Source organism: Palaemon carinicauda, chromosome 8, assembly GCF_036898095.1.
Source record: "Palaemon carinicauda isolate YSFRI2023 chromosome 8, ASM3689809v2, whole genome shotgun sequence".
NCBI lineage: Eukaryota > Metazoa > Arthropoda > Malacostraca > Decapoda > Palaemonidae > Palaemon > Palaemon carinicauda.
This window is the reverse complement of record NC_090732.1, coordinates 20,549,070-20,562,518: the sequence shown is the minus strand read 5'-3', so window position 1 is coordinate 20,562,518 and position 13,449 is coordinate 20,549,070. Positions and strand designations below refer to the sequence as shown.

At 33.8% G+C, this 13,449-nt stretch overlaps 1 protein-coding gene across 1 annotated transcript in view; it reads right to left on the bottom strand.

Annotated features, from left to right (window-relative positions):
* Window positions 1-4,310: 4,310 nt before the first annotated feature.
* The window catches only part of LOC137644845 (arrestin homolog), a 12,036-nt gene continuing 2,897 nt past the window's right edge, over window positions 4,311-13,449 (bottom strand). The window contains exons 2-3 of the mRNA XM_068377736.1: window positions 10,888-11,243; window positions 4,311-5,306 (exon numbers count right to left, since the gene is read on the bottom strand). Coding sequence (XP_068233837.1) covers window positions 4,551-5,306; window positions 10,888-11,243 — 1,112 coding nt within the window. The 3' untranslated portion in view covers window positions 4,311-4,550. The remainder of the gene's footprint in view (window positions 5,307-10,887; window positions 11,244-13,449) is intronic.

Here is a 13,449-nt window from a genome sequence, read left to right as displayed (position 1 = left end):
TCAAGTTGCAGTGTAGCCTAGCTCCCATTCCTACTAGGAATCTTATATAGTTTTTGAAAAAAAATCTATGAAAGGTGTAGTTTTACTCACAAATCATAATGCAGGTTGTGTGAATCTTATAGTTGATAATGCTCCAGTAAAATGGTTATTTCTACTCTCAACTCCCATTGTAGCTCTTATTTTGTACTAAGAATCATATATAATTTTAAAAAGCTTTAGTGTAAGGGGTCGTTCTCCTCTCAAGTTACATTTTAGCCTCTATTTGTACCAAGGAACTTGAAAAGTTTTAAAAAGTTTCAATGAAAGGGATCCTATTACAGATCTCACATGTACTGTAGTTTTAAAATCCCTAATGAAAGGAATAGCTCTATCAAATTATCGTGTAGCTTCTATTAGTACGAGGAATCTTATATAGTTGAAAAAAAAAAGCTTCAATAAAGGGACAGTTCTCCCCTCAAATAACGGTACTAGGAATCTTAAATGATTCAGAGAAATAGCTTTAATGAAAAGGGTAGCCTGCTTCTCTCAAATCACAGCGTAGCTTCTATCTGTACGAAGAATCTTAATTGTTTAGACAAACCAATAAAGGAAAATTTTTCATCTCAAATAACAGTAGACTATAGCTTTTAGCTGTACTAGGAATCTCGAATATTTGAAAAAAATGCAATTATGAAAGGGGTATTTATCCTCTCCAATCGCAATTTAGCTTCTAGTTGTACAAGGAATCTCATATAGTTTAGATAACATTCAATAAGAGGACAGTTATCCTCTTAGATCACAGTATAGCCACTATCTGTACTAGGAATATAGAGTAGTGTATTAAAAAAAAAAAAACTAACGAAAGAGGTAGTTCTTTTCTCAAACAAAGCACAGTGTAGCTACTATTTTTATTAGGAATATCATGTAGTCTATGAAAATATCATTAATGAGAGTGGTAGCTCTCCTTTTAAAATTGAGGTCTTATAGAATACCATGTCACATTGTAGCGTCATATGAATATTCTAAATCGAAAAAGATTCTAACATGGGTTACTAAAATGCAAAAGCCCGAAATATATATTGTTCCAAGCAGACTAGCTCATCTGATGTTGAATGTATATTTCTTAAACTGCATTGAGTTACGGATAGATAACTAGGCCTATTACACTCTAGATACCACATACAGAAGAATATTTATAATCTTCATCACGATCTTACAAAGATAGATGGTTAACGCAACCCTTGGTACCTGGTGGAAACGCACAAGCTGCTCTCTCCTGTTTTAATGAAATGTAGGATTCCCAACATTTCCCAGTTATGTGGGAGGTATGTTAAACATAATCTCAATTCATGATACTTAGATTATTTATTTTGCATAAACATAATTGATAATTGTATATGAGACTTCATCTGAGAAAACAGCAGCTATTTTAGCATTTTCTAAACCCACTTCAAAATCTGCCGTGGAAAAGATTATTTTGCAAGGTTATTGCCTGTATCGAGTTGATTCAATTGTGTTCTGTTCTTCTATATGGTGATATTTTGGCAAGAGTGTCAGGCATTTCCTGTGGATCAGCACTATCTTTTTTTTTTTTTTTTTTTTTTTTTTTTTGCCTTCCTGTACTGGTGGTGTTTTGGGAAAAAATGAACTGTTATTTATCAGTCTTATTTTTCCAACCAAAGAGATAGAAGTTTTTGTATTAACAGTTTTAGAAATACATAGACCAACATCATTTACAAAATTCTTTTATTCAAAGTATGAACGATGCTCTAGCTTTGATGTATTCCACCGGTAATGATCACATACATAGCGTTATAGTTGTTTGAGATTGCTTGGCACTGTAGGATTGGCTTGGGCCCTTACTATTTAACAACCCATAAGTAAAGATTTATATCGTAATTCGGTTTCTAAGAGCCTAGGGGGGGGGGGGGGGCCTTCAAAAGGACAACATTTGGGAACCTTAAAAGAAATGAGTGTTTTTCTTATATGACTGTTGCTCTTGTTATTATGTAAGTCGCAGGGCATTCAGAATCACGTCATAGCATGGATCACTAAACAAACATTTGCACAATTCTTATACTAAACTGAAGACCAGCTGTAAAAGTTGTTTTTTATAAATCCCCGGGATCTGATGTGAAAGGGAACGGACTAGCAATACCATCTATTTATGTTTTTTTTCTTTTTCAGATATAAAGGCCTATAAGAGTTTACGTAATCCCCATAGCACACTGGCAGCCCTGGATTTCTAAGCTTTAGATTCGGAAGTGGATACTTGTTTATCTATCGTTCATCATATTCCAGCTAAAATCAATAGTCTGGTCTTCATTATATTAGTTGGTTCTACCATACTTTGTATTCTAATGGTTCGAAAAAGAAGATATGATATCCTACTTGGTTACGGATAACATCACCCCAGAGAGGGCTATGGACATATATTCCCCAAAAAGAGAAATGTTTAGAGAGCTCGATAATTAAAGACATTTCAGCACTTTAGTAGCCTCTTGATTGGAGGACTTTTAGAAACATTGTTGATTTTTTAAAGTGACCATTAGTGTACAGTTCATTCGTTATCTCCCACATAAAATCAATGACAGTGTCTCAACTACAGAGAGAATTCAATAGCCGATACTGTAATATTCTGGATATGAAAAGGAGTTTGTTCTCCTGTATCAAATGTTCACATGTTTAATGTTTCAATCATGAAATATGTGTGATTTCCGTGTTGATTGTCAATTAATTATCATCTCAAAAGAACAATGATGAAGAGAGGTCATTGATTATAGACATAAAATCCTCCGCAGGAGAGGAACAGCAAAAAGCAAGAGAAGATACGCTTAAACCAAAAGGAAGATGAAAGGTAAATAGGAACTAAAATACAAAGAGCTTATGAAGTAAAAATGTGTTAGGAGAAACCAAAAGGACAAAGAGAAGAGGTTGAAATACAGGGCTTATAAAGAGAAAATACTTTAAGAAACAAGAGAAGAGGCTGGAAAATAGATGTAAAATAGTGAAAAAATTCAATGCAGGCAATGGCAATGGAACTTTTGTGGGTCACAGAAGCAGAGCCTAAGTTACCTAGATTTGATGAGAAATATGATGATAAACTTTCATTTTAAGATAATATAAGTTTGCTTCGAGGCAAAGTTGACGTAGTGATGAGTGGGCCATTTTTCTCAGTTGATCACAGACAGGTAATGATCTTTAAGTATTTTTAGTAAGCATCTGGATGAAGCTCTGAACTATTTCAATCCAATAAGAGCACTTTTGAAGAGATAAGAGATATATGGAGCATAGTTTAGGAAAAAATCCACGATATTCAGCCAGAAGGTGAAGCTGCAGCATACCAGTTTATGGGTACGCTTCACAGAAGGCCTGAAATGACTATGTAGCAAAGCGATTGGTGAATTAACAGACTCATATAACAAAAAAAATGGCAATACTTGTTTAACCGAGATGGCAGTATGTCATTGGTGATATAGTGAAGCTTGCTGATTGCTACTTAGAAGCTCAATAGATTAGCATAATATATTGCCAGAAACCAAAAAAGTTTAATGGAGTTTATTAGAAACCATAGAACTACAAACAGATACAGGTTAACGAGACTGAATGAAGATGCTTTGCATGTTACAACCAAGGACACTTATCATTGAACTATATTTAACTAAGAAGCCAAAAACCAAAAAAAAATAAAAAAATAGAAAATTAGTCAGTCTTACCCTAGTGAAAGAATCATGGTTTGAAAGGAAGTAGATTTACAGTATCAAATTCCCATGGTAGAATGCACTAAACATAGAAAACTAATGCTGGCATAGGAAGATGAACTATTATATAACTGTTATGATGGGAGTATGTTTTGCAAAGCAGAAAAAAGCGCTGATTTACAAGTTAGTGAAGGCTGTGTAAGCAAGGAAGAGTTGACAGTACATGGCATTGGTTGCACAAGCATAGTTATGAAATCATGTATGGCAACTTAGGACTAAATGACTGATAAGAAATTGGTCTATGACCAGATCGGCATAGTATGCACTGATATTTCTTTGCTAGAATTATTATGAGTACATATTTCTTCATAGGAGAATTGTATGATGTGAGCCTAGATTACTCTACTTTTGATCTTATTCTTAGAAAATTTCACGCTTAAAGGATCTTAAGAAATTGGATAAAATTAATGCGACTGAGCGTAGCTTTCTGGAAACAATTTCTTTTTCAACCAATATAAATGCTACATGATCTAGATTTCGCCATAAAATATTGTTTTTTGGGTGTTGTATATAGATAGCAGAAAGGGTGGTAAAGAAATTCTTTTACAAATGGAAAAATATCTTTATTGTACTAAATCATGTTCAAAACCAGGTTTTAAAATAGTGACAAAGAAAATACTATGCAATTAAAATGAGCTTATGTTAAACATGACAACGTTAATCTAACGTTTACAAAAATTGATTTAGAAATACCTACATTGTACATATGTATATGAATGAAAATCAGTTCTTGATAATGGTTTTAATTACAACTTTATATTTTTACTGTTATTGGCAGTGTGAAGAATCATAACGGGTAAACCAAAAACTTTAATTTTGATCATCTGCCATGGAGAAACTTCGTCGCAGACGGGCAAACTCTTCAAACTCAATTTTATCTATGGACCGAGACTTCCGCAAAGGGAACTTGTGAGCAGCAGGATTCGGGTGCATGAGCTTGAAGGGGAGATCAGCCGAGAGTTCTCCACCGATAGCACCGCAGCTGAGCTTTACCTTAACAGAATACGAGACAATGATACCCAAAGCATCGTTAGCGGGTTTGCCCATTGGGACTAAAGTAGAGGATGCCAAGTTAACGTCCTGATCCTTTGTATGGCCTTCAAAGGCAATTCCATAACGTCTCTTATTCGTGGAAACCAACGGGGTGACAATGTAGGTTTTGGTAAAGTTGTTTCCAGGGGTGATTGGACAACCCTCCTTCGACTCGAGAGAAGCCACAACTCGATTGAACTGGCAGCTAATCATCGTAACTTCAACATGCTGAATCACTTCAACCATTATGCTTTTTACGGTCTTCTTTGAGCCGTTGTTGACAGATATATGAGCCTCGATTGGTTGTCCATGATTGTAAATTTCTCTGCCTAAACTGAGCTCTAAGTTCAACCTGCCAGATGAGAGAGTGAAACCCCTGCTGACTAACGTATGCGGGCGACGAGAGGCGATTTCCAGAGGGGCGAACTGGACTCGCCTTACGGCAAAATTGACAGAATTCCGTTTGTGAGGACGTTCTTCCTTCTTCTCGGAGACATAGAGGCGTAGTTCGTAGGTAACGCCCATTGGCTGACTCTGAAAGTATAAAAAGGATATTATAGAAACTTGGTTTAAAAACTTTAAAGGCCACTAATGGATGGTAGAGGCAAGGGACAGCGACATTGCCCTAACAAGCAGGACAATGCCCTAGAACCTGACCATATTTACATATGATCAGTGACCAATCTGACTCTCCACCTAAGCTAGAACCAGGAAGGGGCAGGCAATGGCTGCTGATGACTCAACAGGTAGACCTGTAGACTTCCCCAAAACCCCTATCCTTAGCTCACACTGAAAATATATTTGAGAGAAAATTGTTACATTTAGAATAATTATAACTGCTTTTCCCTGTAAATGGAAATTGCATCATAAGTATCTAAATTATTATCACCTTGATTATTAATTAATGTAACTATTGTAACATCTAAATTCTGTGAGGAAATCATAACGAATTTTATAAGCAACAATAAGGAATAAGGATGCTTCATTAACATTTTTGAATGGAAAATATCAACTAGACAGACATAAAAGAAAAAATAATAATACAGGAACCCAAGAGACGAATATTGTACCAAATTATTTATGAAAGAATTCAGAAATTGTGCAATACTTTCATTTAATTATAATCTATTCCTTTAATAAGAGATCCATCAAATGATTATGGCGAATTATTAAAATGAATGTTACTGATTCTTGACAAATATACCTAGCATAATACAATAAAGATTACGCACAGTTACTAAACAGATTTGCATAACATGAACATTTTTTTCCAAAGAATTTGATAATGAAATACGAGTAAGGGAAAGAAAGGTTTATAAAGTGAATTGTCTTTCACTAAATTTCTAATTTCTCTTTTATTACACCTAACTATTAATTTTTCACTTATAAGGTGTATTCACTGAAAAGATATATTCACAATAGAATAAAATACACACACACACACACACACACACACACACACACACACACACATATATATATATATATATATATATATATATATATATATATATATATATATAAATATATATATATTGTATGTGTGTTTGGTTATGAGGATGGATGGCTGTTGATTTGTTAACATCAAGCCAACTGTATGGTTGTATGAGTTCTTGCCCAAAGGCATAATTACTGTAAGTAGACAGAGTTACAGCGACTAATAGCTTCATGTGGTACTCTAAACTTGGCCCAGTTCACTGAAATGTATCACTATGAGGCTAATAAGTCTATCCAGTTTGTGGAAATTAATGAGAGGTTACAAAATATAGTTTGAAATATTACAACTGTCTTTTAGAAGCTCTTCATTGCCTGGCTGGCATTTGACAAGCTGAAGTAAGAAAAATGACTGCAGTGGTTAAGGGTATATATTTATGTATTCTTGATGATTGTTAAGCATCTGGAAAATAGCGCAAAATATCTTGAGGTTGTCGTTCCTAAGGGTGTGTGACTAGGGAGGTGGTCCAAATCAGTTGCTTACAAAAGTGTTTTATAGATACTTGTGAGAAGATAAAATGTCACATATGATTAAGGTAAGGTTTGTCATCCCAGACAACCTACTAAAAATAGAAGATGAAGAAGAAGACGAAGGCTTGTCATTAAAAATATAAAGTACCATAGCGATGTAACTGTGATGTCTAAAGCAGTTTTCCTCTCCTTCCATATTGGTATGGTGCTATGTCATTCCTTGTAATGCTTTTTGATCATATCTTAAACATGTCACAAAATAATTTTGGAGAAATGCATGTTAGTCACGTTTATGAAAATGGTGAGACATCATCAAACACGTGATCAGCATGGTAGACCCTGTTCATATTCTTGGGGACATCAAGATAGGTGGACCTTAGAATTTTTTACTGAAAGCTTTAATGTATTCCAAATCTTGTGGTGCATTATGATAGTTGTGGTCTTCTGGTGTAACCGATTTTAATATGTTCTATAATGACTTCTCATATGCCGCGTTCCTCCACTTGGTATTCGAAGCACATACGAACACACTGATAAATTTGATAGATATCCTTTCCTGGATGGTTGGACATACTGTTCATTTTAGATATTATGATATGAGCACTGCTGGTCATTTGTGAGTATTTATATGGGGGATAAAGGAGATTCTAACAACTCTTAAGAAAAAGAAATGGACATAGGCAGGACATATAATTAGGACAGATGATAAATGGACATTAGGAATAACAGAATGGATCCATAGAGATTGCAAAAGAAGCTGGGGAAAGAAAAGAAGACGATGGATTGACGATCTAAGAAAATTTAAGGGTATACCCTGTCATAGAAAGACGATAAACTGACGGAGGTGGAAGGACATATCTGAGACCTTTGTCCTGCAGTGGACTAGTTACGGCTGATGATGATATGGGTACTAGTGGGAGTCCTCCAAGTAATAACTTATCATACATTCATCCTTTTCTGCAATGCATCCACAAACAGTCTAACATCCAGGACTTAATATTTTATTGTTCTTCGATTAGTTTTTTTTAAATCCTTGTACTATGCCATTTGGTCTTTTTCACATCGCACAAATTGATGAATAGCTATGATATTCATGTAAGTGAAAATAGAAGGGAAATAGTTTACAAGATTATGTACTAGTACATAGTAGCGGGATGAACAAGTTTACAGCTTTAATGGTAAAAAGATGAGTTTCTAGACGTATAATTGATCATAGAAAAAAATATTTGAGAGGAAATTGGAAAAGTCCATAAACGTGATTACAGCAAGTAACCTTAAGAAAAGGCTAAGTGAGATAATTATCCAAGAAGAAGGATGGAAAGTTATTTCGACTAAAACTCATGAAATAGTTGAAAGTAAATTATGATTATTGAAATCTAATAATGTGGCCACAGTCAAGAAGAGTTGTTTGTGGCACATTACGGTAGAGGTAGAGAAAATGGATGAAATTAGACAGTTTGTACAGGAAAAAGGGAAATTGACGTGCACTTAAATAGAAAAACAGATGATTATGTGATGATGTACAAGAATATTTATAAGGCAGTAAGTACAAAATAATAGAAAAAAAAGTTGGGATATGTTAGAAAATTAAAAACTAAATCTGGTATAATACATAAAAAGTTATTCTTGTGAAAACAAATTCAGGAAGAAAAGTTAAATCACAAATAGATCTTGGAAAAAAAGATGCAATCAGTGAGATACAGTTTGAAGTGAAAAATATTCCTCTGCTGATATAATAAATATTTTGAAGATTTGTTGAAGTTAGAGAACAGAAGAAAGGTAGGCTTAGATTGTGCAATAGTAAAAGATTGTTAGCGTTGGTTTGTAAATGTGTATAGAACTGGTGGCTGAGGATGCAATCAAATGGTTAAACAATTATATATCCTAGGAGTTGAGGGAATTTGTATGAAGATTTAAGAATGGGATAGAGGGGTTGGCCAAAGTGAATAAATTACATATGAAGGTGAGAAAGGTTTCAAAGAAATTAGTGTGCCTTTTTAAGAAGGTAAATAAGACAGAAGTTACTACAAATTATGAGGTCACCATGCAACTTAATATTCCTTAGAATATGTATGGTAAGATTTTGATTGAAAAAGTTAGACATGTAACAAAATATCTGCAAGGTAAGACCATTGTTATTTTATTAAAGAGGGAAGAAGTGTCTAGATCAAGTGTGCATTATAGAACAATCAAGTGAGAAGTTTAGAAGTACCTGGGAAAATTTATGGCCTACATGACTCTAAAGGAGATTACGATGGAACTAATAGGTTGCAAGGCATACTATGGCGAGGATTTATTTTATAAATAGTAATCTGCTAAACATTTTTAAAACTTTTCTAATGCAAGGAGGGCCTGTGTTGAATGGCAGAGTGAAAATTTGGTGTTAGACAGTTGGTGTGAGGATAGTGTATGTTACATCTGCATAATAATTGAAAATCTTGGTATATGATGGGACATCAAATGTCAGAAAGTGAAGTTGCAATGCAAGGAAACCGATGAGGTTGCTTGATGAATTAATATATGTATTATGAATTAAGTGTGTAATATATGATGTTTGCAGGTAATAAATGTTGATTTGGAACAGTAAGAGGCAACTATAGAGTCTAATGAGGAATATTTAGAATTTGTGAGATAAAAAGTTGAGAGCAAATGTAAGCGTAAAGTTAAGGGTAAAAGAAAACCAGGAAGGTGTAGCACTGAATATTTATTATTGGCTTTAGATAAATAAGAGCAGTTGATTCACATAGGAATTGTAGGAGTAATTTTCATAGCTAAAACTGAAGGAGGGAAGAGGTTACTTTAGAATAAGTGGAACAAGAAGGCAGCAGGGTGAATGGAAAAGATTTGAAGGAGAAATCGAGTGTCTATGGATATCAAAATTGATATGCATTAAAGGATTAATGAACAAAATATTCTATGGAAGTGAAATTGGGAAGCTGAAAGCGACTGAGAGAAAATAGTTTAAGCTTTTGAAGGGAACTGTTTGCTTGGGTTTAAGAGAATTTGGGACTGCAAGGATGAAAGAATAGTAGATCTTAATAAGCAAATATATTGGTGTTGGTGAAAAGATGAATGGGGTTAGAGATGGTTTGGTCAAATGGAGAGAGTGAAGGACAACAGATTGGTAAGTAGTGTATAATTCATGTGGTTGAACGATGAAGGCGAGGAAGACTTGGAAAGTACTGATTAAATTAAGAATAAAGAGGACTGAAGTGGACAGTTGACACATGCGAATTACACAGTTTGTGGAGGTTGATATAACATGCACCTAGTGATTTTTTTCTGTACTGATATAGAAGGCACCCATTTATGAATTTTTTTGTGTGCAGAAGGTTCATGTTCGGCTTATAAATTAAAGCAGCAATTAACAATGAATCACTTTGTGTTAATTCAAGCCTTTTAGTCTAGTAGATCTGATCATGTGAAGCTTTATGAACATCATTCTTTTTCGAAATCTCTGTTACTCTCTACTTATTTCAAAGTTTCCACATAGTCTTAATATTCAACCTTAAAATGTTCATTATGATGGCTGATACGTTGAAGTGCAATTTAATGGATCAATAATTGTAGCTTTGATGATATTCATATGCTAATGGATGAAGCCATTTTCAGCACCATATGATAATTGAAACAGCATTATTGCAGTTTACGTCTTTTCCTCAGAGCTTTGGTTTTCGGGGTGAAAGTTGTGCAATTGGGTAACGTGTTTTTGTTCGTATTTTGAGTACCACATATACATTATTTAGTAATGTATATGTATATATATATGTATATATATATATATATATATATATATATATATATATATATATATATATATATACATATATGTATATATGTATATGTATATATAGTGTTTTTCTTTGTGTTTTGAACACCACATATACATTAATTAGTAGCATTATATATATATATATATACATATATATTATATATATGTATATATATATATATATATATATATATATATATATATATATATATATATATATATATATATAAACTACATTAAGTTATCAGCAAAACCATTAAAGGTTTTCAGTATTTGACTCATATAAACATATACTAAACATAAAGGTACATCTTAGATGAGTTTTCTATAGAACTACTAGATATTTCCACACCAAAATTCATAAAAAAAAAAACTTACTGTGTCATCATTTCCATTGTCAAGGAAGACTGAGCAAGGTGCTTGTTGAGGCAAAATGACGCTGAATGGATGAGCACTGGCACCAAAGTTACTGAGCAGTCTTTTCTGAATGTCGCTCAGATCAGAGTCAGATCTTTGAAGAGCAACTTCGTTATTGACAAGCTCGAATTCCTTGAAGAAGTTGAGTCCCATCACCTCATCTTCCGGCCGACCGTAGCGGTAAGCAACGGCCACTCGCGCGAAAATGCGCCTCCCGCGTAGGTACTCATCTTCGACCACTACCACGCCATCTACAGGTGCAGTGTGGGTGATGTGGTCAACGAAGTCTCTTCGGCTTAGATAAGCAGTGACTTTACCTGAAGTAAGAATGAATGGATGAATGATTGGTAATCATCTGGCATCATAACATCAGTGGTCATTTGTGCCGATTGGAGTATAATTAATAACGAATTCATAACTTGAGATAAAAAAGAAATATATATATATATATATATATATATATATATATATATATATATATATATACATATATATATAATTATATATATATATATATATATATATATATATATATACATATATATATATAAATGGAATATTTAGAATTTAAACCTAAGGTAAGAGACATATAAAAGTAAAATATAAAGGTAAAGTTAAAGATTAAGTGTCAACAGACAAAAAAGTTAATTTCCCATCTGAAATTCTAGAGGTGATTTTAGAGTTAAAGCATTGTTTGAATCTACTCTAACAAAAATCAGTAAGGATAAAAAATCATAGCTATTTCAATTGTCGAAAACACTAATGCACAGAATAGGCCTAAGTGGTTATTTGTTCATGATTGTACTACTTTTAAAATTTATGATAAAAGAATGCGAAAAATTATGAATAATATGAATGTGTTAAAACTCATCGACAGTTGAAGAAATAACATTTCTCAAAGTATTTGTAAACACTTTAGGGTTGTGGTGGCCGATGTGGGAACGTCCCTGACTGGTGAACGCCAGACCGGAGTTCGAGTCCCGCCCAAACTCGATAGTTTCTTTGGTCGCTGCAACCTCACCATCCTTGTGAGCCTAGGGAGGGGGGTGTTTGGGGGAGCTTATAGGTCTATCTGCTGAGACATCAGTAGCCATTGCCTAGCCCTCCTTGGTTCTAGCTTGGATGGAGAGGGGGCTTGGGCGCTGATCATATCTAAATATGGTCAGTCTCTAGGGCATTGTCCTGCTTGATAGGGCAATGTCACTGTCCCTTGCCTCTGCCATTCATGAGAGGCATTTAAACCTTTAAATATAAGTTCCAAGAGATTCGTGTTGGAAATATTGTTCACCTGATTCTTCGTTGGATTCATAATGCTTTGTGCGTGTAAAAAGGATATCGATGGACATGAGTGATTCGTTCTCAACAATCAACATTTGGTGGACTTCTATGAAAATTTGACGATTCATTGCAACGGAAACCATATTAAGCATTTCCTTCCTATATAATTGACAGACTTCTACGAGTGTTTTAAGGAAATATATATTTCAAAGATCATAAACCAGATATGTCTTCTTACATAAGTAATGTGTGTTAGATTGATGCTGTAACAAATTACTAAACCACCTTTATTTTAATTCTTTCCTCAGGGTATTCAGTTCGAGCTCAGCCTAAAGACCGTGTTTGTCTATTATCTGTGCTGGTGAAGATTATTGTAACTTTCTTATTAAAAATTGACAACTTCTCGAATATATTTTGTTAAATAGAAACTATGTTTCAACTCACCTCTCTCATCAAATTATACTCAATTCCTTAAAACAATGATAATCAATGAGCTCACGCTATCGATTTAACAACCACATTCATTAATCACAGTTACTATGGATTTTAAGTGGGGGTTCAGTTGTTCATTGATAAAGTGCCTTAGTGGAGGTATACTCTCTAAAGTATGATCTTGATATTACTAAAGAATGTCTTATTAAAAATAACTTTTAACAAATTATATACTTGGTAAGACCTGCATGATAATAGGATTATGCTTTCTATATCCTTTGCGCAAACTCTATTATATTCAAGTAAAGCTTAATATCAGAAGAACTGTTGATTAAGTCAATTGGTAATCCCGGTTTTCATAATAGTCAATATGTAACAAAAGTCCCGTTGAATAACATAGTCTTTAATATTCATCACAAAAAACGAGAACGTTACGAATGAATAAGTCCAATGATTTCTTCATACATTCTCAGTCATAGATTCCAGCTTCTTGATTTCCATCTATCACTCACAATCTTAGTCTAGCTCACAATTACTATTAAATATCTTCATTTGCAAAGAAATTTTAAAACCTCTTAATATTTTCTGCAGATTCCTTTACTATTCACACGATGTACTGTATCAGCTGCAAATGTAAACCCTTCCACACTCTATTTGTGGCCAATTTCTGTTTCTGCATTTATTCTATGTCATCTTCTTTCTTCCTACGGTCATCTCTTATAATCAATTTGGGACAACTACACAAATGAACTCCATTATTCTACTATTCTCTTTAACATTCATTGTTCTATCTCCATGCTTACGATTTATCCC